Here is a 27694-nt window from a genome sequence, read left to right on the forward strand (position 1 = left end):
ACTAACAAAGTCATTAGACACATTTTACCCTAACTAAGCCAATAAAAAGGAAAAAGGAATCTGAAGTGGGAAAGATTAGGAAAATAAGAAATTAATTTCCACTTCCACCGAAAATAAAAGAGTAAACTTCCACATTTTAAATGAAATTTAACCAACAAAGGAGTTTTTGAGATTAAAATGTCATTTTGAATTGAATAATTGTGTTTTTTGTGGAAGGGAAATTGAAACTTTGCAGCATCTTTTCTTTCCTTGTGATTCAGTTTTTGTGCAGATTTAAGACATTTAGACACTTTTAACATAAAAACAGTAAAAACATTTAACAGTAAAAACATTTAACATAAAAACAGTAAAAACACTAATATCTGCTGTTTTTGCTGAAAACAAGAATCTGGACTTTGTCCTTTAATCATTGATATTATTGGGAAAGTTGTTCTTTCACAAATGTAGATTTTTTAAAACCAAACCGTGTTTGACCCGTTGGAGAAATGAGTCTTTTTAAAGAAAAGAAATCCCTTAAACTGTTTTCTTTACTTGAAAGATGTGATTTAACATGAGACAGCGCTTTAGTTTTTTTAATTAATTTTTTTTTGGCAGGATCTTTCTGTGTGGAGTTTGCATGTTCTCCCCGTGCTTGCGTGGGTTCTCTCCGTTACTCCGGTTTCCTCCCACAGTCCAAAAACATGCAGATTAGGTTAATTGATTATTCTAAATCACCCGTAGGTGTGAGCGTGAGTGTTGTTGTGTGCAGGGTTTGTGTGTTTATATGTGGCCCTGTGATGGACTGGTGACCTGTCCAGGTGAACCTGCTTCTCACCTGAAGTTTATTTTATTTTTTTTATCTAGATGGGACAATGCATATTAATGAACACTACATTGAGCAGTGTAAATACACTGGGTTTAGCAGAAATGCTAGTTTCCACCCGCAGTCCCCAAAAACAACCAGACACACTCACACTCACACCTACGGGCAATTTAGAAATTATTAATTAACCTACTAGCATGTTTTTGGACTGTGGGAGGAAGCCGGAGTACCCGGAGAAAACCCACGCAAGCACGGGGAGAACATGCAAACTCCACACAGAAAGGTCCTGCTGGGCCTGGGAGTGGAACCGGGAACCTTGTTGCTGTGAGGCAACAGTGCTAACCACTAAGCCACCGTGCTGCCGGGCTGAAATGAGGGATAAAGTGGGTATAGAGAATGGATGGGATGGATTAAAATGTTATTTTATGCTGTACAATTATTAGATTCTCCATTAGAACCAGGACCTGGACCAGCAGAACCAGGACCGGGACCAGAACTACAACTACAGGAACCAGGTCCAGGACCAGGACCAGCAGAACCCAGACTGGAACCAGAACCAGGTCCAGAACCAGGTCCAGGTCCAGGATGTGGCTCCACCCGGAGGAAGTCCTCCTGGCCGGGCCCCTGTGGGTTTCTGAACGGGCCAACCCGTTCTTCCTGCTGCAGCGGAGGAGAGGCCACGGCCGGGGGGGCGGCCTGACCGGTGGGTGCTACTTTTATTTATTTATTTATTTATTTATTTATTTATTTATTTATTTATTCACGGCCGCGGGGGCGGCCTGACCGGTGGGTGCTACTTTTATTTATTTATTTATTTATTTATTTATTTATTTATTTATTTATTCACGGCCGCGGGGGCGGCCTGACCGGTGGGTGCTACTTTATTTATTTATTTATTCACGGCCGGGGGGGCGGCCTGACCGGTGGGTGCTACTTCTATTTATTTATATTAAAGGAGACTATTATGGCATTAATGTATATTTTAAACACGCCTTGAATGTCTTAAAAACAATCTAAAGCTTGTTTTTTCTACATAAATCAGAAATTCAGCCTGTGGGCCGTGTGTCTAGTTTTACCTTCTAACCTCTTTATCTGTGAGGGATTCTGAGGGCGGGGCTATGATAATGAGGCTCTGTGCTGATTGGCTGCCTGAATGACGTGTTGCAGGGGAAAATTTGAAACTGAAAAAAAAGATTTGAAACGGAAATAAAAAAAATTTAAACTGTAAAAAATAATTTTCAGGTTCAAATTTTATTTTCAAACTAGCAAAACTTTTGGCCTTGATTTGCTCCATAGGAACAAAGCCTCTCCGGCCGGAGCAGCGGCTGCTACACTTAGCTGTGCCATGAGAGGAACCTTCTGCGACAAAATAAATTCCATTGCTTTATTTTCTATCGGACTGTCCTAACTGGCCGCGAGTTTAACGGTTTCAGTGTGGACAGAGAGAGAGAGTTTAACGGTTTCAGTGTGGACAGAGAGAGTTTAATGGTTTCAGTGTGGACAGAGAGAGTTTAAGGGTTTCAGTGTGGACAGAGAGAGTTTAACAGTTTCAGTGTGGACAGAGAGAGTTTAACAGTTTCAGTGTGGACAGAGAGAGTTTAACAGTTTCAGTGTGGACAGAGAGAGAGAGTTTAACGGTTTCAGTGTGGACAGAGAGAGTTTAACGGTTTCAGTGTGGGGTTCTAACCAGTGTGCGAAATACCCGTCCATATTCGGGGGGGGGGGGTCCCTAACTCACGTTTTTTTTTTGTTGTTTTTTAAACAGTTTGGCCCTTTACAATAAACCAATACAACCAGCCTACTATCGCCTATGACAAATACACGCACACTTTTAACCATTTTAGATTAACGTTGTTTTACTAACAGGAGGCAAAATTGTGCATTATGATGCAGAATGTTATTTACAAATTAAATCCGATCATTTAAATAGATAAAAGACATTAATTGGCACCACACTGGTGCACTTAATGAATAAATACCAGACAAGACACTGGCGCACGACCAGTGCATTGCAGAAACGAATAAACAAATAAAATAGGCTAATGTATTTTTTTAGATAAATAAAAAAAATACAATGAAAATGAATTGTTCATTCAAATAACAGTAATAACAACACATGTCACTATGAGAGACGTGCAATCAGTGCACTTAAACAGATCCTCAGCCACAATGATGACTGATTATTTAACGTTATGTAACCATCCAGGAAATTATGTTTTAACAGCTGCAGCTGTGTTAAAACATGTGAACACATTCACAAACTCCACTCATAACAGGTCATCACGCAAAATTAAAAAAAACATGATGGCTCTCAACAGGTGGGTTCACGCAGCTTACACATAAATCACACTCATAACAGGCCATAACGCAAAATAATAATAACAAAAAAAATCAAAAACATTATCTCTCAGGTGGGTTCAGGCCATATTAAGCAGGCTGGCCTCTTACCTCAAGTTAAAATAGACCAAATGTGCCTTTTCTCTCTTTCTCTCGGACCCCCCGAATCCCCCGTATTTCGCACTCTGGTTCTAACCCAGGTCTAACCAGGTCTGATCCAGGTCTAACCAGGTCTAACGTGTCCCCAGGTCTCCTGGTCGGGACCCTGGACGTGGTCCTGGACTCCAGGTCTGATCCAGGTCTCTCCAGGTCTCTCCAGGTCTCTCCAGGTCTAACCAGGTCTCTCTCCAGGTCTCCTGGTCGGGACCCTGGACGTGGTCCTGGACTCCAGGTCTCTCCAGGTCTCTCCAGGTCTAACCAGGTCTCTCCAGGTCTCTCCAGGTCTAACCAGGTCTCTCTCCAGGTCTCCTGGTGGGGACCCTGGACGTGGTCCTGGACTCTAGGTCTGATCCAGGTCTCTCCAGGTCTAACCAGGTCTAACGTGTCTCCAGGTCTCCTGGTCGGGACCCTGGACGTGGTCCTGGATTCTAGGTCTGATCCAGGTCTCTCCAGGTCTAACCAGGTCTCTCTCCAGGTCTCTCCAGGTCTAACCAGGTCTCTCTCCAGGTCTCCTGGTCGGGACCCTGGACGTGGTCCTGGACTCCAGTGCCCGGGTGGCTCCGTACCGGATCCTGCTGCAGACGGGAGACTCCCAGATCTACTGGAACATCGCCTCCGGTGAGACCACACAAACCTGCACACCCGCTTACATTTACATTTAATTTTTACATTTTTTAATTTATTTATTTTCTTTTCTTTTAATTTTTTTTAAAATTTATTTTATTTTATTTGTTTTATTTAATTTATTTGTATTTATATTTTTTAAATTGTTTTTATTCATTTATTTTTAATTTGTTTTTATTTTATTTTATTTATTTATTTTATTTTTCTGAATGAGTGTATACACTGCTAGCTTGTTAGCGCTCACACCGCTAACAAGGTAGCGGAGACGTGGGTTGTGCAGAACGGCAGCAGTGAAACCTAGCAGGGATTTCATCTGGATCCAAACGTTAATAATCATTATTTTCTCCCTGACTTGTTTAAGGTTCCCGCTAAATTCCAGTTCCTTTCCGGCATTTTAACATGTGTTTTTTTGCGTTCCGTCTGTTCACTCGGTGCTACCACACTGCTGTTTGTTTACACTCACGAGGCTGCCAACATGGCCGCCTCGTCCCAGAATGCACCTTGGTGACCAAGCCCTATTGGTGTTAGTTTTAACCCTGATCCTTGTCTCTCAGGCTCGTCCAGGAAGGAGATCACGCAGCACTGGGATTGGCTGGAATCAAACCTCCTCCAAACCGTCTCCATCTTCGACAGCGACGAAGACGTGACGACCTTCGTCAGGGGAAAGATCTGTGTAAGTTTATCTATCCATCTATCCATCTATCCATCCGTCCGTCCGTCATCAGGGTTCACAGTTTATTCACAAATCATTTAAAAACACAAATACAGATAACGATCAATGATGTTTGTAAACTGGGACTCCCCAGAAGCTTCTGTAGCTTAGCCCAGTCACAGCAAAACTACTCTAAATTAAAGCTGCAGCGATGAACGGATGGACGGATGAACGGGTGAACGGATGAACGGATGGACGGATGAACGGCCTCCACCTGGTGCAGGTTCAGGCTGCAGGGGAAGCTCGTATGACTAGTGGATGAACCACCACGACTCTTTATACCAAACCATTCACAAGTTACTGCAGAAAGTAGGAACTATCAAATATGGACCAATCAGATCAAAGGGGGGTGCGCTTTTTTGGCGTCTATCGTCGCCACGGTAACACTTTTGATAGAGAAAAGTAATGCGCGTAGTCGCAGGATGGAGACGCACATTTTGATGTGAGAAAAGTAATGCGTGTGGTGATTTTGGTCCAAGTTTGGTCCAAGTTTGACCAAGTTTCGCACGCACGCAAAAATGGACGCACGCCTGCACGCAAAACGCACGCAAAACGCAGGCAAAACGCACGCACACAAAAATGGACGCCCACCCGCACGCCCGCACGACAAAACGCACGCACGCAAAAATGGACCCCCGTCCGCACGAAAAAACGCACGCTCGCACGCAAAACGCACGCACGCAAAAATGGACGCCCGCACGCACGCCCGCACGAAAAAAATGCACGCTAGCATGCAAAACGCAAGCACGCAAAAATGGATGCCCGCACGAAAAAAAACGCACGCTTGCACGCAAAACGCACGCACGCAAAACGCACGCACGCAAAAATGGACGCCCGCACGCAATATGTCACTTCCTGTGGGGATGATTTCACTTTATGTGGGTGATGATGTCACTTCCTGTGGTGATGATGTCACTTCCTGCAGGGCCTGATGGCCGAGGAGCAGCGGCTGCAACCCGACCCGGACCAGAACCAGGACAGCGGGAAGTTCCGGGAGGCCGAGCTGAAGATGAGGAAACTGTTCGGGTTTCCAGACGAAGAAAAGCTCGTCAACTATTATTCCTGCAGTTTGTGGAAGGGAAGAGTTCCCCGTCAGGGCTGGATGTACCTGTCAGTCAACCACCTGGGCTTCTACTCCCTGCTGCTGGGAAAAGAGGGTATGAATGGATGAATGGATGAATGATGTACCTGTCAGTCAACCATCTGGGCTTCTACTCCCTGCTGCTGGGGAAGGAGGGTATGAATGGATGAATGATGGATGTACCTGTCAGTCAACCACCTGGGCTTCTACTCCCTGCTGCTGGGGAAAGAGGGTATGAATGGATGAATGATGTACCTGTCAGTCAACCACCTGGGCTTCTACTCCCTGCTGCTGGGGAAAGAGGGTATGAATGGATGAATGGATGAATGATGGATGGATGGATGGTTGTATTAACCCCTGACCTTTGACCCCCCAGTGACCCTGGTGCTGCCCTGGTTGTATTAATGCTAGTTTGACCTCTGACCTCTGACCCCCCAGTGACCCTGGTGCTGCCCTGGTTGTTTTAACCCCTGACCTTTGACCCCAGTGACCCTGGTGCTGCCCTGGTTGTATTAACCCCTGACCTTTGACCCCAGTGACCCTGGTGCTGCCCTGGTTGTATTAATGCTAGTTTGACCTTTGACCCCCCAGTGACCCTGGTGCTGCCCTGGTTGTATTAATGCTAGTTTGACCTTTGACCCCAGTGACCCTGGTGCTGCCCTGGTTGTATTAACCCCTGACCTTTGACCCCCCAGTGACCCTGGTGCTGCCCTGGTTGTATTAATGCTAGTTTGACCCCTGACCTTTGACCCCTCAGTGACCCTGGTGCTGCCCTGGTTGTATTAATGCTAGTTTAACCCCTGACCTTTGACCCCTCAGTGACCCTGGTGCTGCCCTGGTTGTATTAATGCTAGTTTGACCTTTGACCCCAGTGACCCTGGTGCTGCCCTGGTTGTATTAATGCTAGTTTAACCCCTGACCTTTGACCCCTCAGTGACCCTGGTGCTGCCCTGGTTGTATTAATGGTTGACCTTTGACCCCTCAGTGACCCTGGTGCTGCCCTGGTTGTATTAATGGTTGACCTCTGACCCCTCAGTGACCCTGGTGCTGCCCTGGTTGTATTAATGGTTGACCTCTGACCCCTCAGTGACCCTGGTGCTGCCCTGGTTGTATTAATGGTTGACCTCTGACCCCTCAGTGACCCTGGTGCTGCCCTGGTTGTATTAATGGTTGACCTCTGACCCCTCAGTGACCCTGGTGCTGCCCTGGTTGTATTAATGCTAGTTTGACCTCTGACCCCTGACCCCAGTGACCCTGGTGCTGCCCTGGACCGAGGTCACCCAGCTGGAGAAGAACTCCACCCTGGTTTTCCCAGAATGCATCAGGGTGTGCACCCGGCAGACGGAGCATTTCTTCTCCATGTTCCTGGACGTTAGCGACACCTTCAGGCTAGCGGAGCAGCTAGCTAACCTGGCTATGAGGCAGCTAATGGAGGGGGAGCGGTTCAACGCCGACCCGGCGCTGCCCAAGGGCTCCAGGAAGGACAACGTGTCAGTGCTGAAGAGGTTAGTGTTGCCTGACCCCGCCCCTAATCTCTGGCCCCGCCCCCAGCTCTAGCCCCGCCCATAGCCCCAGCCCTGGCCCCGCCCCCTGACCGACCCGGCGCTGCCCAAGGGCTCCAGGAAGGACAACGTGTCTGTGCTGAAGAGGTTAGTGTTGCCTGGCCCCGCCCCCAACCCTAGCCCCGCCCCCTCAGCTCTAGCCCCGTCCCCTAATCTCTGGCCCCGTCCCCAGTTCTAACCCCGCCCCCAGCCAAAGTGGAAAAAAAGAGAGGAAAAAAGATGTAAAAATTAAGCTTTTATATGTATAAAAAAAGAGGAAAAAAGCCCCTGGCCCCGCCCCCTCACCAGTTTGTGCCACAGCGGTTGCGCTGTTCAGTTATCAAGAATTATTAATAATTTCATTCAACAATTATTAATAGTTAATAAGGTATATTACTTATCAAAAAGACTTGATTTTGCAGGGGCACCACCTGGGCCTTAACCAGGAAAAATGATAACTTTTAACAGTAGAAATCAGTCTCAGAAATAGATATTATTCTGCAGAGTAGTAAGTCGTATTATCACTCCAGAATAATGGTTGAAGGCGTTACAGTTCGGCTCTAGCTCTGTCAAACAGCCATGGTGACAAAATAAGATAAGATAAGATATCCTTTATTTTCTCCCTCAGTGGGGAAACTTATTTTTGTTGGCAGCAAAATAAAATATGTGTAAAACATCACAAACAACTTCTCATTAAAATCAATCAGCATTTATTCACATCCAGGTGTCAGATGGAAAAGCGACACCATTGAATAAATCCTGATGGCAACTACGTTAAAACATAAAACACTAATGATCAAAAAAAAACCAACAAGAATAAAAATGAAACTGCATGAATGAAAAGAAATCTAAAACAATAATAAACACGTGATACAAAACGATCATCTCTGTTCAAAACAATGTGGCTGCACGTGGCCGGTAAGATGGCCGTGGTATTTAAAGATGACGGCCCCCCCCCCCCCCCCCGGCCCCGCCCCTAGCCCTGGCCCCGCCCCCCCAGCTCTAACCCCGCCCCCTCACCCTCTCACCTCTCTCTCCAGGGACTTGGACGCCCGGGCCCGCAGCGAGTGGTACCGGTTCCCTGGCCCCGCCCCCAGATCTAGCCCCGCCCTGGCCCCGCCCCCACAGCTCTAACCCCGCCCCCATCCCAGGCCCCGCCCCCAGCCCTGGCCACGCCCCCTCACCCTCTCACCTCTCTCTCCCCCCAGGGACTTGGACGCCCGGGCCCGCAGCGAGTGGTACTGGTACCGGTTCCCTAGCTCCGTCCCCCTGGCCCCGCCCCCCATCACTAGCCCCGCCCCCTCACCCTCTCACCTCTCTCTCTGCCCCTCAGGGACTTGGACGCCCGGGCCCGGAGTGAGTGGTACCGGTACCGGTTCCGTCTGGCCCAGGACGAGCGTTTGGACGGAACCACCGACTGCACCTTATGGACGCCGTTCGCCAAGAAACACGTGGAGGGAACGATGTTCATCTCCAACAACTACATCTGTTTCAGCAGTAGGGAGGAGGATCTGCTGCAGCTGATCATCCCTCTGAGAGAGGTAAAGATATATCCATCATTCTATCATTCTATACCTCCACCTGTCTCTCTATCATCTCTCTATACCTCCATCCATCTACCTATCCATGTATCTACCTGCTGCTACATCTGCTTCAGTAGTAGGGAGGAAGATCTGCTGCAGCTGATCATCCCTCTGAGAGAGGTAAAGATATATACCTCCGTCCGTCTACACCTCTACACCTCCACCTATCTCTCTATCTGTCCATACCTCCATCCATCCATACATACCTCTATCCATGTATCTACCTGCTGCTACATCTGCTTCAGTAGCAGAGAGGAAGATCTGCTGCAGCTGATCATCCCTCTGAGGGAGGTTAGAGTTTATCTATCTGTTTATCTATCTCTCTATACATCTATACATCTATCAGCCTTCTCTGTGTTTCTGATGACTGAGTCATGTGACAGGAAGTGACATCACCCCGGTCCATGTGACAGGAAGTGACATCATGTCCCCAGGTGTGGCTGGTGGAGAAGGCCGACAGCAGTCTAACCCTAACAGGAAGTGACATCATCATGTCCCCAGGTGTGGCTGGTGGAGAAGGCCGACAGCAGCCTAACCCTAACAGGAAGTGACATCATCATGTCCCCAGGTGTGGCTGGTGGAGAAGGCCGACAGCAGCCTAACCCTAACAGGAAGTGACATCATGTCCCCAGGTGTGGCTGGTGGAGAAGGCCGACAGCAGCCTAACCCTAACAGGAAGTGACATCATGTCCCCAGGTGTGGCTGGTGGAGAAGGCCGACAGCAGTCTAACCCTAACAGGAAGTGACATCATGTCCCCAGGTGTGGCTGGTGGAGAAGGCCGACAGCAGTCCCGTCCTGCCGAGTCCCGTCTCCATCAGCACCAAGAACAAAACCAACTTCCTGTTCGCCAACCTGAAGGACCGGGACTTCCTGCTGCAGCGCATCTCCGACTTCCTGCAGAGGACGCCGGACGGTTGCCGTGGCGACCCGCTGGTAGGTCCCGCCCCCCCGCTGGTAGGTCCCGCCCCGCTGGCCCCGATTGGTCCCTCGGTAGACCGAATCCGAACAGGAAGTCGGCCATTTTGAATTAGCGCCACGGGGCATCTATTGTTATCCTGCGTGTTTATTATTCATTTTCCGGACAGATTTCGGTTCGCTACTCCTACAGATTTTGGAGGACTCAGGCAAATCATATATAAGAACGTGCGGCTCGATCAGGAATAGTGTGCTATGACTTTTGGTGTTGAAATTCCCATTTTTCCCAAAGTTATTCCCAAAAAAACGGCCAAAAAAACCCCATTCAAAGCAGATGGGAAAAGGTAAAAAAAAAAAACAACCCAAAATTTACCTTTTTTCTGAGTCACCTAACTTTCTCACACCTGCACATAGAAATGTCATTCAAACTTCAAAACGGAGGAAAACTTCTTTTCTCTCCGAAAAAGTTTTTTCCTAAGATGTAAACTTTTCAAAATATGAGCACTCAAGCGAGGACTGGAAATCACTTTTTTGCCAAATCTAGAGTGCGGGTGTCGGTTGCTGGAGTGGCAGAAACAGTAAAAAATAACCCAAATCTTTATTTGTAACTTGAGCTCACGGTCAAACCGTAAAAAGGACACAAATAATTTTTGGTCAGAATGTAGACATAGGTGTTGGGATTCATAAAATGTGACTTTGACAGGCGGGGTATGCACAAAATTTAAACGGGGGGGGAGGGGGCTAGAGCGGCGCCATTGACTGCAATGTAATCAAACGTTTTCTTCAAAAGAATCTCACGCTGTCTTCGCACTGAGCTTACTCACTCATTTTAAGGAATATCTGAATAAAATTAAGATTGTCAGAATCTGCCGGGTTCTGTGTCTCTCATGATGTCTTTGTTTTTCTGCTACGAGCTACGGTTTGATCACAAATCTGAGTTATTTGAGACCTTGTCAGAAGCCAAACTCTGTGTTTTTCTCACAGCCAAACCAGAAAGATTCTTCCGGGAGGTTCTTGTTGCCGGGGCAACCAGCATTCAGCTGCTGACTCATTCCTTCAGCCAGAACTGGTCACATGACTCAAATCTGACCCCTGACCTTTGACCTAAGCCGACCCCCAGTCCTGCAGTAAATGCTATAAATTTTGAATGGTTTGACATAGAGAGTCATGTGTGGTGTCATCGGACTTAGTTTTGAGTCCTTCACCTTTATTGCCGAAAAATGCAGCAATGTACACAAATGGGCAGCAGCCCCCCGTGGCTCTCTCCAAATTTCTGCGAGGAAGTTTTCTAGTTAGTGCCACGGCTGCGCCAAGAGGCACTCCTCCTCCATAGCTATGCAATGGAGGAGGAGTGCCTCTGGCTATTGTTATTGTGTGGATTTATTATTATTCATTTTCCGGACAAAACTTCGGCGCGTAACTAGTCCCGCAGCTTTGAGAAAATGCGAAAAGTAAAAACGTAGAAACGTGCGCCTTAAGCGGGAATCGTTGGCTATGACTTTTATTAGTGATTGGCGTGCACGTTTTTGCGCAACGTGCAAAAACATGCGCGCTTACCCACATCCGGAATGCATTGGGAAAACTTTGGGGCCTCACCACTCGCACACCGTTACTCGAAAAATTCTGAACCGATTTAGAAAGTTGTAGACCCTGAATTTAACTACAGTCCTGTTGATTTTCAGAGCGATTGCACAAATAGGTTTTGCACGAAGTGCAACAAAATTTCCAAATTTCCAAACTAATGGGGAACTCATTTCCCCATGTATTTCTATGGCGCCATTCAAAGCGGATGGGAAAATGTCGAGAAAAAAGACAAAATTCACATTTTTTCTGAGTCACGTATCTTTCTCATACTTGCACGTAGAAACGTCATTCAAACTTCAAAACGGAGGAAAACTTCTCTTCTATCTCCAAACCCGAAACTGTTTTTTCCTAAAATGTGCACTTTTCAAGATTTGAGCGCTCAAGCGAGGACTGGAAATCACTTTTTTGTCAAATCTAGAGTGAAGTTCTAATTTTTTAGAGTGAGAGAAACATTCAAAAAATGACCATAATTTTTATTTGTAACTCGAGCTCACGGCAAACCGTAAAAGCTGGACAAATTTTTGGTCAAAATGTAGACATACGTTTTGGGATTCATAAAATGTGACTTTGACAGGCGGGGTATGCACAAAATTCAAACGAGGGGGCTAACAGCCACGCAAATTCCTGCCTCGGTCTCCATTGACTGCAATGTAATAAAAAAAATAGTTTTCTTCAAAAAAATCTCATTTTGTTTTCGAACTGCCGTTACTAACACATTTTAAGGAATATCTGAATAAAATTAAGATTGTCAGAATCTGCCGGGTTCTGTGTCTCTCACGATGTCTTTACTTTTCTGCTAGGAGCTACGGTTTTCTCACAAATCAGAGTTATTTCAGAACTTCTCACAAGGCAAAAGCTGGGGTTTTCTTAAAGCAAACCCGGAACGTTCCTCATTTCGAGGTTCTTGTTGCCCCTAGCAACCAGAGCTCAGCTGTTGACTGATTAGACTGAGCCAGAACTGGTCACATGACCCAGTCAGTACAGACTTCATATACTTTACCCTGGAAAATGGAGAAATCTGAACCCTGACCTTTTGACCTTAGATGATCACCAGTCCTGCTGGGAACAGGTTCATGGGATATATATGTATATTATTAAAATTATACATATAAATATTTACATTTGTATATTATATATACAAATTAGCCCCGCCCCTTCTTCTGATTGGCCTGATCTTTTGAATGGTTTGACATACAGAGTCATGGGTGGTGTCATTGGACTCGGTATTGAGTCCTTCACCTTTATTGCTTGTAAAATGTACACAAATGTGCAGTAGCCCGCCGTGGCACTCTTGAAATTTCTGCGAGGAAACTGTCTAGTTCTTCTTGTTATTATTCTGGTCCAGTACTGGTCCAGGTTCTGATCTGGTTCTGATCTGGTTCTGATCTGGTTCTGGTCCTGTCCCCAGGCCTCTGCAGGTCCAGACTCGTCTGCAGTACCGGACTCGGCCACCAGGGGGCGACACTACCACCCGGGTCTCCCCACCGCCACCCAGGGGCTGCTGCAGATCCACCGCAGGAACCTGGAGAAGGACCTGGGCCCCGAGGGGGTGAGTCCTGGCCCGGTAGTCCTGGTCCCGGACCCCCAGGACCAGACCCTCACCCCCTCATCCCCCTCTTCTCCCCAGGTGGATGAGAGGATGAAGGAGAGGGTGAATGAGAGGATGAAGGAGGAGGCCTGGAACATCCACTTCTCTGAGTTCGGCCGGGGCGTCTGCATGTACCGGACCTGCCGGACCCGAGACCTGGTCCTGGGGGGGATCCCGGAGTCCCTGAGGGGGGAGCTGTGGCTGCTGTTCTCTGGTGGGTTCACTCATTCATCCATTCATCCATTCATCCCTCCATCTGGGATCCTCAGCAGGAAGCAGCAGCGGGATGACCAGGGATGCTTCATTCATCCATTCATCCTCTCTCTCTTCCAGGGGCCCGGGACCAGCTGGACTCCCACCCCGGTTACTATGGCGACCTGGTGGAGCGGTCCATCGGCCGCTGCTCTTTGGCCACCGAGGAAATCGAGCGGGATCTTCACCGGTCGATGCCGGAACACCGAGCCTTCCAGAACGAGACGGGCATCGCGGCGCTGCGGCGCGTGCTAACAGCCTACGCTCACCGCAACCCGGGGATCGGATACTGCCAGGTTAGTACTTAACAGCTATGCTAACCGCAACCCGGGGATCGGATACGGCCAGGTGAGGTTAGCAGCTAGCATACAGGTGAAATTAGCACCTACCAGCTAGCATGGAGCTTGCGTTTTTTTGTGCGTGCGTTTTTTTTGGCGAGCGAGCGTTTTTTTGTGCGCGCGAGCATTTTTTTGTGCAAGCGTGCGTTTTTTCATGCGTGCGCTCTTTTTTTCGTGCGAGCGAGCGTGCGTTTTTTCGCGCGTGCGCTTTTTCGTGCGAGCGAGCGTTTTTCCGTGCGAGCGTGCGTTTTTTCGTGCGAGCGAGCGTTTTTTCGTGTGAGTGAGCGTTTTTCCGTGCAAGCGTGCGTTTTTCCGTGCGAGCGAGTGTTTTTCCGTGCGAGTGTGCGTTTTTTCGTGCGAGCGAGCGTTTTTTCCGTGCGAGCGTGCGTTTTTCGTGCGTGCGTGCGTGCGTTTTTCGTGCGTTCATTCTTTTTCTTTCTTTTTTCTTTCTTGTTTCTTTCTTTCTTTTGCTCTTTCTTTTTTCTTTCTTTTTGCTGCTCTGAGAGGATTAGCATTAGCAACATTAGCTGGTTTCTCTTGTCTCCAGGCCATGAACATCGTAGCCTCCGTGCTGCTCCTCTACTGCTCCGAGGACGAGGCGTTCTGGCTCCTGGTGGCTCTTTGTGAGCGGATGCTGCCGGATTATTACAACACCCGGGTCACAGGTGAGAACTGGTCCTGGACCTGGACCTGGACCTGGACCAGGTCCAGGTCCTGCGAGGAAATTTTCCTGCGAGGAAATTTTCTGGTTAGTGCCACGGCTGCGCCAAGAGGCACTCCTCCATAGCTCTGCAATGGAGGAGTGCCTCATTAAAATTAGAACATTCCTCATTTCGAGGTTCTTGTTGCCCCTAGCAACCAGAGCACAGCTGTTGACTGATTAGACTGAGCATGACTGGCCACATGACCCAGGACCTGGACCTGGACCAGGTCCAGGTCCAGGACCAGGTTCTGGTCCAGGACCAGGTTCTAACCCCTCTCCCCCCCAGGGGCCCTGGTGGACCAAGGCGTCTTCGAGGACCTGACCCGGGTCTTCCTGCCGGTCTTGTGGGACCACATGCAGGACTTGGGCGTGACCAGAACCATCAGCCTGTCCTGGTTCCTGACCCTGTTCCTGTCCGCCGTCCCCTTCGACTCGGCCGTGCTGCTGCTGGACGCCTTCTTCTACGAGGGCATCAAGGTCACCTTCCAGGTAGGGGGGGGGTCTGGGGGGTCCTCCTGGTCCTGGTCCTGGACCGGGTCTTGACCTGTCCCCCCTCTGTCTCCAGGTGGCGCTAGCGGTTCTCCACGACAACATGGAGGCTCTGCTGTCCTGCAGCGACGAGGGAGAAGCCATGACCGTCCTGGGGAGGTAAGACCTGGTCCTGGTCCTGGTCCTGGTCCTGGACCTGGTCCACGTCCAGGTCCTGGTCCTGGTCCTAGTCCTGGTCCTGGTCCTGGACCTGGAAGAAAAGGCATCCGTGAACTTCTCTCAGAGCTGCTCCTCAGCCAATGTCCTTGATGTTATCAGACGGCTCGGTCAGTTCTGAAACAGGTCCACAGATGTTCCTGAGAGGGGAGGGTTAGTGGGGGCAGAGTCACCTTTTTACATTCCACCAGAGAGATTGTGACCAGAGCGATCGGCCAAACCGCCCTGTCAAGGCCAGATTATAGAATCAACAATTATATTGAAAACAGACTCAGTAATTTTCCGTCTGCCTTCAGTCTCTGGTTCATCAATGGCGACTCCAATCAGACGAATTTGTGATCAATTCCCCCCAAGCCGAGCTTCCAACTTCTCCAAGGTCTTCTCCATCTTACCAATGAGCTCAAAGACGCCGCCAGCCTGAGATTCTGTTCAAGAATCACATCCAGCTTACGGCTTTGCTCTCCCAACGTTAAAGTCTGAGTGTTGATCACCTTGCTTGATCCTTCAGCCACGTCCAGCAGCTCTGAAAGAGCCAGAACAGCTGTCGACGACTTACGCGTTTGTTGGTAGACCAGGAATCCCCCTCCTCCAATTAGCAGAAATCCTGCTATCATAAATCCAATTATGAAGCATCTTCAACGTCCTCGACAGACAGAATCACCAAACACAACGGTTTCCAATGTTTCCAGGAATCCATTGTGTATCCAGTAAAAAACATCCCGTCGGGGCAGGAGGGCTCCCTTACCCCCTGACTTCTGGTTGTGCTGAGAGACCAGTTAATCAATTCCATGATTGTAGAGTTTGGGAGGAGTGAAAAGGAGAAACTCTGGGAGAGAAGCCCTGGTCCTGGTCCTGGTCCTGGTCATGGTCCTGGTCCTGGTCCTGGTCCTGGTTCTGGTCCTGGTCCTGGTCCTGGTCCCGGTCCTGGACCAGGTCCTGGTCTTGGTCCTGGTCCAGGTCCAGGTCCTGGTCCAGTTCCAGGTCCTGGTCCTGGTCCTGGTCCTGGTCCTGGTCCTGGTCCTGGTTCTGGTCCTGGTCCTGGTCCTGGTCCTGGTCCTGGTCCAGGTCTGACCTCTCCCCTCCTGCAGGTACCTGGACCACGTGGTGAACCCCCAGACGGTGGCTCCGCCCACCCCTCACCTGCACGCCCACCTGACCGCCGGAGCCCCGCCCCCCGCCGGAGCCCCGCCCCCCGGCGAGGCCACGCCCCCTCCGGAGGTGGACGTGTTCCAGCTCATCAAGTTCTCCTACGAGGTGGGAACCGAGTGTTTGAAAGTTTGAACGATGTCTCTACGATAAAGTTCGGCCGAGCAATAAGAGTCCGAATTTTTGCCCTTTTCATCTAGCGTTGCCACGGTAACACTTTTGACTGAGAAAACTAAAGATCTAACGGTGTCTGACATGCATGGGTGAACGTCGGTGTCCGGGCCGCATTAACGGATTATTTATTCATATTCTCCCCCATAGAAATGCATAGGTTTCTGTTGCCATGGTAACAAGCCCCACAGGATAGAATGGGACAATTTGACTTCGATATCTCCAAATCTGTAAACGACAGCGTAATGAGACCTCAGTATGTTGTAGTCCACATCGTCCCGAGTCTTTTAACGTTGGAACCAAGTCTCTGCGATATCGCGTTGCCGAGCAACAAGCGTCCAAAAGTTCCCTTAGCATCAAAATGAGCATAGTTGAATATCTCAAAAACCGTAATAGCTAGCATAATGAGACTAAAATATGTTGCAGTACAAAGCGTCCCGGGTTTGTCAAAGTTGTAATGATGTCTGTACGATAAACCGTTGCCTAGCAACAAGCGTCCAAAATAAAATGGATTTTTTTCTTTAAATTGAAAGTTAAATATCGCAAAAACCGTAATAATTGCCACGGTAACACTTTTGACTGAGAAAAGTAATGCCCATCGAGGCCACGATGGAGACGCATCCAACGATGTATGCCATGCATGGGTGCATGGTTCGGGTCGCGTTAACGGACGAAAAAAGCGTGCAGAATAAGAATAATAATAAGAAAAGGGAAACCTTTTCTGTATACTAATATATCGCCTTCATTTTTCAGGTTTTTCCCACCATGTTTTATTTTTGGGGGATTTTTTTCTTCCACATCAGATCAGGTCATGCTGTAATAATAATAATAATAATAATAATAATAATAACACCCGCTGGTGCGACTTTAGCTTGTTAGCAAAATGCTAGCAACATTTCCCTTTGGGCCGTTCTGGACGATTGTAATATGGTCATCCCATAAGGTCTGGGGGTCCCCCTGGTCTGGTCTGGGACCCGGGTCACCTGACTCTTCTTCTCCAGAGGTTCTGTTGATGTTTATTATTAGTCTTGTCGAATATCGTCGTTGACAACGATATTTAGTCAGAATTTTCGTTGCCGACGATATTTAGTCCGAATTTTCGTTGACGATATTTTGTCCGAAATTTTTTCATTGATGACGATATTTTGTCCGAATTTCCGTTGCCGACGATATTTAGTCCGAATTTTCGTTGCCGACGATATTTAGTCCGAATTTTCGTTGCCGATGATATTTATTTTTGTTTTGATATTTTTATTAGGGGGTAAGGCACAGTTGAACAGGAATAAACAAAAAAAGATATACAGTCTACCTCCTTTTTTTTTTTTTTGGATTAAGAACAGAACAAAAAATCCACACAAAACAATGACAAATACACGAAAATTATTATATTCTTATATATAAGTAATATTTAAGTATTTAAGCTAAACAGTATGAATTAAAAAAATAGATGAATAAAAAGGGGAAAAAAAAAACAAAAAAAAAACCCAAAAACAAAAGAAAAGTAAATAAAAAGATAAATAAAAAGGAGGAAGAAAGAGAGGAATGAGAGAAGAGAGGGAGGGGGGGGATCCGTCAATCAGGAGGCAGGGACTGGAGAGAGTGGAAGAATGTAAGAAAGGGAAGCCACTTATTATAAAATGTGTTGCAACTACCCTTCAGTGAATATTTAATCTTTTCCAGCTTCAGAAAAAACATGGTGTCGTTCAGCCACTGGGTACTAGAAGGAGCCTTAGTCGACTTCCAGTGGAGAAGAAGGTGGCGTCTTGCCAGTAAGGAAGTAAAAGCCAAAATGTCTATTTGGTTTGAAGTAAACCGGCCATGGTCCTCTGGGAGCCCGAATATGGCAACATGGGGGGAGACTTTTATATTCACCGAGAGTATTTTTGACATGGTGTCAAAATAATTCGACCAAAAGCGAGAAAGTAGTGGGCAAGAGTAGAACATATGGGTTAAATTGCAGGAGGAGGCATGACATTTGTCGCATTCGTCAGTGACACTGGGATAGATCTGTGAGAGTCGAGCTTTAGAAAAGTGGAATCTAAACAGTACTTTAAACTGTATAAGTGTAAGACGAGTGCAGGATGAACTTGTGTAAATTTTTTTAAGAGCAGCATCCCACCAGTCATCCTCCAAATTTAGATCCAGTTCATCTTCCCAGACAGCCCTAACTTTAATAACTGGAGAGAGATCGTAAGACAGAAGGTCATCGTAAACCTTAGAGATCAGTGATTTTTGAAGTGGATCATGGTTTAAAAGCACCTTCCACTGTAGAGTCGGCGGAGAGGATGGAAAAACTGGAAACAAAGCTTTAGCGCAGTGTCTAATCTGAAAGTATCGAAAGAGATGAGAAGGCGGGAGATTAAATTCACCTGAGAGATCTGCAAAGCTGCGAAAGATACCATCCTTGTAAAGATCTCCAAAACTTTTCAGGCCCTTATTATGCCATATGAGAAAGGTTGAATCTGTAAGCGGAGGTCGAAATAAATGATTGTTCAGTAATGGAGCTAAAGTAGATGCTGACTTAAATTTGAAGTGTTTCCTAAATTGATACCAAATTTTAAGTGTGGAGTGAACCACTTGATTATTTGTAAAGACAGAGAGGTTGGATGGAATAGATGAGGTAAGTAGAGCAGGTAAAGAGGATGAAATGCACGACTGTGCCTCCAATTTACACCATGGCATATTCACCGATTTGAACCAAAATGAAATTTTTTGAATATGTGCTGCCCAATAATACAGTTGGAAATTGGGAAGTGCCAGTCCGCCATTGAATTTACATCTCTGAAGTGTGGATTTGCGGATTCTAGGAGCCTTCCCACACCATAAGAAGTCAGAAATAGTTTGATCAATTATTTTAAAAAAGTGTTTTGGTAAGAAAAGTGGAAGACAATGGAACAGAAATAGAAATTTGGGCAAAATATTCATTTTAACTGCGTTAATTCTTCCAATTAACGAAAGAGGTAAGCTTTTCCATCTATGGAGGTCAGATTTAATTGTAGACATTAAAGGTGAGAGATTAGCAGAAAAAAGAGAGCTTAACGTTCTGGTTACGTTGATCCCAAGATACCTAAAGCCGGAAGGACTAATCTTAAAAGGGATATCTGACTGTACGAGCTGTGATGCTGAGTCATTAATGGGATAGCATTCACTTTTAGAGACGTTCACTTTATAGCCTGAGAAAGACCCGAATCTCTGGAAAGCAGATAAAATTGAAGGAATGGAGAGGACAGGATCCGAGACATATAACAGTAAGTCATCAGCGTAAAGTGACAGCTTATATTCTGTTCCCAATCGGGAGATCCCAGTAAAAGTGGGGGAGGACCTCAGAAAGATTGACAGGGGCTCTATAGCTAGTGCGAATAATAGGGGAGAGAGGGGACACCCCTGTCTGGTGCCACGGGCTAGAGTAAAAAAATTGGACTGAATGCCATTAGTGGAAACGCTTGCTTGTGGAGACGTGTAAAGGAGACGAATCAAAGAAATGAACCCATTCCCCAGCCCAAACTTCTTCAGTACAGTAAATAAATAGTCCCATTCAATCCTATCAAATGCCTTTTCAGCATCGACCGAGATTACGACTTCAGGTGTTGTGGTAACAGTTTTAGAGTGAATAATATTTAAAAGTGTCCGCACATTAAAGAATAACTGTCGCCCCTTAACAAATCCTGTCTGTTCATTTGAGACAATAGTTGGCACAATGTTCTCCAAGCGATAAGCCAAAGCTTTAGCAAGGATCTTAGCATCTACATTTATTAACGAAAGAGGTCTGTATGAGCCGCAGAGAGTTGGATCCTTATCTTTTTTTAAGAGGAGACTTATGGAGGCTTGCCTTAAAGTGGGAGGGAGAGTGTCATGTTCCAGTGATTCCTTATAAACAGCATGCAATAAAGGGGACAATTTATCCTGAAATTTCTTAAAAAATTCCACTGGAAATCCATCAGGGCCAGGAGCTTTGTTATTCTGCATACTTCTCACAGCAAGATTAATTTCTTCTACCGTTAATGGCGAGTCAAGATTTTTAGCAGCATCGGAGCCTATAACAGGAAAGTTGAGGCTATCTAAGAATGAATTCAATTCAGTGGAGCCAGATGGAGATTCAGACGTATATAAAGAGGAATAAAATGAGTGAAAGACAGAATTAATGGCGGTGGGATCCTGATGCAATGAGCCTGATGAATCTTTTATCTGAAGGATCATACGTGAGGCTGCCTGGCGACGTAGCTGATGAGCCATGAGCCGACTTGCCTTGTCTCCATGTTCATAATATACGGAGCGTGATCGTAAGAGAAGTCGCTCTGCGTCATTAGTGGTAAGGAGATCAAATTCAGTCTGTAAATCGACACGTTGCTTAAGAAAACTGGGAGAGGGGCAAGTAGCAAGTTGTTGGTCCAATTTTGTGATCTTAGCTGAGAGTTCTTGTAATTTGGCTTTCCGGGACTTATTCAAGTGAGCAGAGAAGGAGATAATTTGTCCCCGCAAATATGCTTTTAATGATTCCCACAGCAGTGAAGATGAAATTGGTTCCATATCATTTTGATTTATAGAGATGTAATCATCAATTTTAGTTGTAATAAAATTGGTGAACTTATCATCTGAGAGAAGTAATGTATTGAACCTCCAAGATGTTGAGTAGCGTGGCTGTGAAGAGAACTGAATATCCAAAGAAAGAGGAGCGTGGTCGGAGATCACAATAGGATGATAATCAACAGACAGTACTTTGGGAATTAGTTTAGCATCAATAAAATAATAATCAATCCGAGAGAAAGATTGATGCATCTGAGAAAAGAAGGAATATTTTTTGGTACAAGGGTTATAAAATCTCCAAGGATCGGTGCAACCGTTCTTGGACACAAAATCTGAAAGAGACCTCGACATTGAAGAAGGAGTCAGATTTCGTGGGCTGGAGCGGTCTAGTTTGGGGTCAATTACGCAGTTCATATCCCCGCCAATTATAAGAAGACTGTCGTTCAATGAGGGGAGACATTCAAAAAGCTTGTTCATAAAGTGTGGGTTGTCAAAATTGGGGGCATATATATTAACTAATAATATAGGAATATGAAATAGCGTACCCGCCACAATTAAGTATCTGCCGTTTTTGTCTGAAATCACCTTAGATGCTGAAACCGCATTGACTTACCAATTAATATAGCAACCCCCCTGGCCTTAGAGTTGAAATCAGAGTGAAACACCTCAGAAACCCAGGGACATTTAAGTCTGACCTGGTCTTTGGTGCGCATGTGGGTTTCCTGAAGGAACACTAAGTCAGCTTTAAGACGTCTCAGGTGAGCAAATATTCTCGATCTCTTAATTGGACTCCCCATGCCTTTAATATTCCAGCTCAACAACCTCACAGAAGTACCAGTATTAGTGGCCATATGTTAAATTCCTAAAGATAGAGATGTACCGAATGCGGATCCCCAAGGAAAGAAAGGGATGTAGGGAGGAAAGAAGGAAAGAGGAAAGAAGAAGAAAAAAAAAAAAAAAAAAAAAAAAGGGGGAGAAAAAAATAAATAAATAAAAAAGGGGGAAAATTGAAAACAACAACAAACTTAACCTACTGAACCCCCCACCCCCCAATTGCACTTACAACGACCCCATCCCCAAACGATGGAGAACCCAGTGCAAACTCCAGAAGGAGTCAGATCCCTGAAAAGAACACTTACGGCTTTAAGCATAACTAACAAGATAATAACTAACAAGCTTCGTGTTGAGCTCCTGCAAGCCCAGCAACATTAACAGAGAGGTACAACCAATCACGACCAAGTTAAACTGAAAACCACATACCGTGTATATATGGGAGAGAAAAAAAAAAAAAGAAAAAAAAAAAAAAAAAAAAAAAACCCGACACTGATGAACTGAAAAAAGTTCAACTAGACTTTGAGCGACGTGATGAAAGCGCTGGCCTCCTCTGCCGACCTGAACTCCCTTTCTGCGCCGTTGTGAGTGATGCGGAGGCGGGCAGGGTACAGCAGACCGTAGCGGATCCCCGGGATCTCGCGGAGCCGGCGGCGGACGTCATTAAAGGCGGCTCGGGCACGGGCCGTCTTCTGGGTGTGGTCGGGAAAGACAGAAAAAGTCAACTCTCCACACGTAATCCGTTGCTGAGCCCTAGCTCGGCGCAATATATCCACACAGTCTGTATGATAGTGCAGACGGGCGATGATGGGACGAGGGCGCTCTCCGGGCTTCGGCTTCGGCTGGAGGGTGCGGTGCGCCCGGTCCAGGAGAGGCTCCTTCTCCAGGCTGAAAGCCTCCTTGAGCAGAGAGGGAATATCCGTAACAGCAGAAGAGGTGGAAAAATCTTCAGGAATTCCCACGATCCGTATGTTATTGCGCCGGGATCTCGCCTCCAGATCCTCGCATTTACCATCCAGCCTCATCAGTTCAGCTGACAGATGCTCCACTTTAGCCTGTAAGGTTGTGATGTCATCGGTGCAGGATGAAAGAGACGTCTCCATTTCACCCACGGTGTTCTTCAGAGCGCGCACATCAGACTGGATGTTTGTAATGCTTTTTGATAATTCCGACTTCACCGCTTGCAGCTCAGTCTTGATGCTCGACAGGTTTTCATTTAAAGCAGCCTGAAGCTCCGCTCTGAAAACAGCCGCCATCTCAACGCGGAGTGATGCGAGCAGCTCGGCCTTAAAGTCGTGTGAAGGAGCGGCCCCGGCGGCCTCGGCCAGGCTGGACGGGGGGTCACCACGAGGCGGGGATGCTGCGTGCGGAGAGGGCCGCGGCGGTGGTGCGGATGGTTTGAGTTTGGAGGCATTTTGGTCGGCAAAAATACGGGGCCAAAGTAGAATAATGAAGGTCGGGAAAAATAAACCGAAGGAAGATGAAAAAGCTGTACCAAAAATAGATATTTTTAAAGGTTGTTGCAGGAGCTCAAAAAAACACGTCCTAGTCCATTAGTCGCTACACCGGAAGTCCGTTGCCGATGATATTTAGTCCGAATTTTCGTTGCCGACGATCTTTAGTCCGAATTTTCGTTGACGATATTTTGTCAGAATTTTCGTTGCAGACGATATTTAGTCCGAATTTTCGTTGCCGACGATCTTTAGTCCGAATTTTCGTTGACGATATTTTGTCAGAATTTTCGTTGACGATATTTAGTCAGAATTTTCGTTGACGACGATTTTTAATCTGAATTTTCGTTGCCGACAATATTTAGTCAGAATTTTCGTTGCCGATGATATTGAATCTTCTTTTTGTTCTTCTCCTGCAGAGGTTTTGTTGATGGTTTATTAGTTCTTTATTAGTTAGTTATTAGTTCTTCTTCTTCTCCTCCAGAGGTTTATTAGTTCTTCTTCTTCTCCTCCAGAGGTTTATAGTTCTTCTTCTTCTCCTCCAGAGGTTTATCAGTTCTTCTTCTTCTCCTCCAGAGGTTTATTAGTTCTTCTTCTTCTTCTCCTCCAGAGATTTGGTTGATGGTTGTTATTAGTTCTTCTTCTTCTCCTCCAGAGATTTGGTTGATGGTTGTTATTAGTTCTTCTTCTCCTCCTCCAGAGATTTGGTTCCCTACGTTCTGACGTCATCGACCAGATGAGGCTGAAACAGCGACTGAAGGTGATCCAGTCCCTGGAGGACTCGGCCCAGCGGAGCGTGGTGGGTGTTCCTAAAGGCCCCGCCCCCTAACATATAGCCCCGCCTCCTACACATATCCCCGCCCCTTAAACCCCGCCCCCTAACATATAACCCGCCCCCTAGACCTGGCCCGCCCTCACAGATGTGTCTCCACAGGTTCGGTCCGTCATGACCGACTCGGCCTTCGGGATCCAGGAGTTGGAGGAGCTGTACTGTCTCTTTAAGGTAACAGTAGCTAGTAGCTCTGTTAGCTGTACTGTCTCTTTAAGGTAACAGCCCGTAGCTAGTAGCTCTACATGCTAACCGTAGCTAGTAGCTCTTCATGCTAACTGTAGCTAGTAGCTCTTCATGCTAACTGTAGCTAGTAGCTCTTCATGCTAACTGTAGCTAGTAGCTCTTCATGCTAACCGTAGCTAGTAGCTCTTCATGCTAACTGTAGCTAGTAGCTCTTCATGCTAACTGTAGCTAGTAGCTCTTCATATAATTAATTAATTATAATAGTGTTAATAATAATAATAATAATAATATTATAATTAATTGATTATAATAATGTTATCATCATAATTAATTAATTATAATAATATTATTATTATACTTAATTAACTATATTAATAACATTATTATAATTAATTAATTAATATTATTATTATTATTATTATTATTATTATTATTATTAATTATAATGATATTTTAATTAATAATAATAATAATAATAATAATAATAATAATAATATTTTACTTAATTATAATAATATTATAATTAATTATTTATAATAATATTATCATTATAATTATTATTATTAATAATAATAATAATAATAATAATATAATTAATTAATTATAGTAATAATAATATTATTATAATGAATTAATTAATTATAATAATACTATTATTATAATTAATTAATTAATAATAATAATAATAATATTAATAATAATAATAATAAGGAGCATGTTTCTGACCCGGTTCTGTCTCTGACCCGGTCCAGGCCCAGCACCGGACCAGCTGCTACTGGGGTTCTGGTTCTGACCCGGCCCAGCGGCACCACGACCCCAGCCTGCCGTACCTGGACCGGTACCGGGTGGACCCGGTCCAGTTCCTGACGCTGTTCCGGGTTCTGGCCCCCTGGACCTGCGGAGGCCACACCCCCTCGCTGGCGGCCCGGTTCTTCCGGGTCCTGGACCAGAACCAGGACGGCCTGGTCAGCTTCAAGGAGTTCATCACGGGCCTGAGTGAGTCCAGAACCAGAACCGGGTCTGGGTCTGGACCTGGACCCGGTTCATCACGGGCCTGAGTGAGTCCAGAACCAGAACCGGGTCTGGGTCTGGACCTGGACCCGGTTCATCACGGGCCTGAGTGAGTCCAGAACCAGAACCGGGTCTGGGTCTGGACCTGGACCCGGTTCATCACGGGCCTGAGTGAGTCCAGAACCAGAACCGGGTCTGGGTCTGGACCTGGACCCGGTTCATCACGGGCCTGAGTGAGTCCAGAACCAGAACCGGGTCTGGACCTGGACCTGGACCTGGACCTGGACCTGGACCCGGTTCTGGATCAGATCCAGGTTCTGATCTTGTCGAATATCGTCGTTGACGACGATATTTAGTCCGAATTTTCATTGACTAGACCCTCCAGGAATCCGCGATTCCGTGATCGCGGAATTTTTCGTGGATTTCACGGCTGTCCGTGGATTTACAGACCTTCCGTGGATTTCAATGTCTGGTGCAGAAAAATCACTTTTACTGGGGTTAATATTGCATATGTCCGCGCTGAATATGCGAATGATGCGGGGCTCGCTTGATTTCACCGCATCATCGCCGCATTTTTGCATAAAGTTTGGAAAAAGGGGGAGTGTTGTCAGTGACATGTCGGGACCCGCCCGGGGACCTCCGCACCCCTCGCAGAAACCGCCACCCCCCAAACAGCAGCTCTCACCCGCGGGGGTGAGAGGAAAAAGAGAGTCCCCCCGCTTGTGCGGTTGGAGCGGCTGCCGGTGGACTCAGGTCTCCGCGCTGACCGTGTACCACTGCGCCTGCGAGGGCCGGCGGAGGCGGAGCTCCCATCCACTTGGGGGATAGTGGCGGCGGACCCGTGGGGTGACGGAGCTCTGTCTCGTCCCCCTCGTCGCGCCGGTGCGCCCAGCAATCACCCGAGCACTGAGCCGCGGGCTGGAGGGAGAGAGACGGCCGGCCCCCGGGCCGCCACCGCCCCTCTCCTCTCCACCTGCGCTCTCCTTTTTTTTCTCTTACGACCTCAGATCAGACGAGACAACCCGCTGAATTTAAGAGGGAAGAGCTCAGCGCCGAATCCGCAACTTCCTGCATATTTCGCATATTTTGCAACTTCCAGCATATTCCGCAATTTCACCGCCTAAAAGCACATAAAAACCCTGCACATTTAATCGCATAATCAATGATTTTAGCCCGCGTTTTTCTGGAGGGTCTAATTGACGACGATATTTAGGCAGAATTTTCTAGACGATATTTAGTCCGAATTTTTAATTGACGACGATATTTAGTCCGAATTTTTAATTGACGACGATATTTAGTCCGAATTTTTAATTGACGACGATATTTAGTCCGAATTTTTCATTGACGACGATATTTAGTCCGAATTTTTAATTGACGACAATATCAGGATCTGATCCAGGTCCAGATCCACACTTGGACCTGTATCAGAACCTGGACCTGGATCTGGATCAGATCCAGATCCAGGTCCAGATCTGGATCTGATCCAGGTCTGCACCTGTATCAGAACCTGGATCTGGATCTGGATCAGATCCAGATCCAGGTCCAGATCCAGATTCTGATCCAGGTCCAGACCTGGATCAGGATCTGGATCTGATCCAGATCCAGATCCAGGTTCTGACCCAGTTCTGACCCGGTTCTCTGCAGGTGGGATGTACCACGGAGACATGACGGAGAAGCTGAAGCTGCTGTACAAGCTGCACCTGCCGCCAGGTACCACATCCACAACCAGAACCAGAACTACTGGTAGTATTAGTACTACTATATTTCTACTATAGTACTACTATAGTAGAAATATAGTAGTAATAGTAGTACTACTACTACTACTATATTACTACTATAGTACTACTATAGTAGAAATATAGTAGTAATAGTAGTACTACTACTACTACTATATTACTACTATAGTACTACTATAGTAGTAATATAGTAGTAATAGTAGTACTACTATATTACTACTATAGTAGTAATATAGTAGTAATAGTAGTACTACTATATTACTACTGTATTACTGGAGCTGCAGCTGCATCCACAGACACATATACGTAGACGCCTCATAGGAGTTCAGCACAGCCGCCATCTTGGATGTGTCTCCAGTGCTCCATCTTGGATGTGTCTCCAGTACGGCCGCCATCTTGGATGGGTCTCCAGTGCTCCATCTTGGATGGGTCTCCAGTGCTCCATCTTGGATGTGTCTCCAGTGCTCCATCTTGGATGTGTCTCCAGTGCTCCATCTTGGATGTGTCTCCAGTGCTCCATCTTGGATGTGTCTCCAGTGCTCCATCTTGGATGGGTCTCCAGTACGGCCGCCATCTTGGATGGGTCTCCAGTGCTCCATCTTGGATGTGTCTCCAGTGCTCCATCTTGGATGGGTCTCCAGTGCTCCATCTTGGATGGGTCTCCAGTGCTCCATCTTGGATGTGTCTCCAGTGCTCCATCTTGGATGGGTCTCCAGTGCTCCATCTTGGATGGGTCTCCAGTGCTCCATCTTGGATGTGTCTCCAGTGCTCCATCTTGGATGTGTCTCCAGTGCTCCATCTTGGATGTGTCTCCAGTGCTCCATCTTGGATGGGTCTCCAGTACGGCCGCCATCTTGGATGGGTCTCCAGTGCTCCATCTTGGA

At 46.6% G+C, this 27694-nt stretch overlaps 1 protein-coding gene across 1 annotated transcript in view; it reads left to right on the forward strand.

Moving 5' to 3' along the window:
* The first annotated feature begins 1250 nt into the window (after positions 1-1250).
* The window catches only part of LOC133446704 (TBC1 domain family member 9B), a 44644-nt gene continuing 18200 nt past the window's right edge, over positions 1251-27694 (forward strand). The window contains exons 1-18 of the mRNA XM_061724694.1: positions 1251-1505; positions 3806-3916; positions 4477-4595; positions 5560-5791; positions 6965-7220; positions 8590-8797; positions 9600-9794; positions 12748-12888; positions 12967-13141; positions 13261-13475; positions 14065-14182; positions 14507-14709; positions 14786-14868; positions 16014-16179; positions 23749-23847; positions 23983-24051; positions 24816-25059; positions 26719-26784. Coding sequence (XP_061580678.1) covers positions 1388-1505; positions 3806-3916; positions 4477-4595; positions 5560-5791; positions 6965-7220; positions 8590-8797; positions 9600-9794; positions 12748-12888; positions 12967-13141; positions 13261-13475; positions 14065-14182; positions 14507-14709; positions 14786-14868; positions 16014-16179; positions 23749-23847; positions 23983-24051; positions 24816-25059; positions 26719-26784 — 2818 coding nt within the window. The 5' untranslated portion in view covers positions 1251-1387. The remainder of the gene's footprint in view (positions 1506-3805; positions 3917-4476; positions 4596-5559; positions 5792-6964; positions 7221-8589; positions 8798-9599; positions 9795-12747; positions 12889-12966; positions 13142-13260; positions 13476-14064; positions 14183-14506; positions 14710-14785; positions 14869-16013; positions 16180-23748; positions 23848-23982; positions 24052-24815; positions 25060-26718; positions 26785-27694) is intronic.

Source organism: Cololabis saira, chromosome 7 (assembly GCF_033807715.1).
Source record: "Cololabis saira isolate AMF1-May2022 chromosome 7, fColSai1.1, whole genome shotgun sequence".
In the NCBI taxonomy this organism is placed as follows: Eukaryota; Metazoa; Chordata; class Actinopteri; order Beloniformes; family Belonidae; genus Cololabis; species Cololabis saira.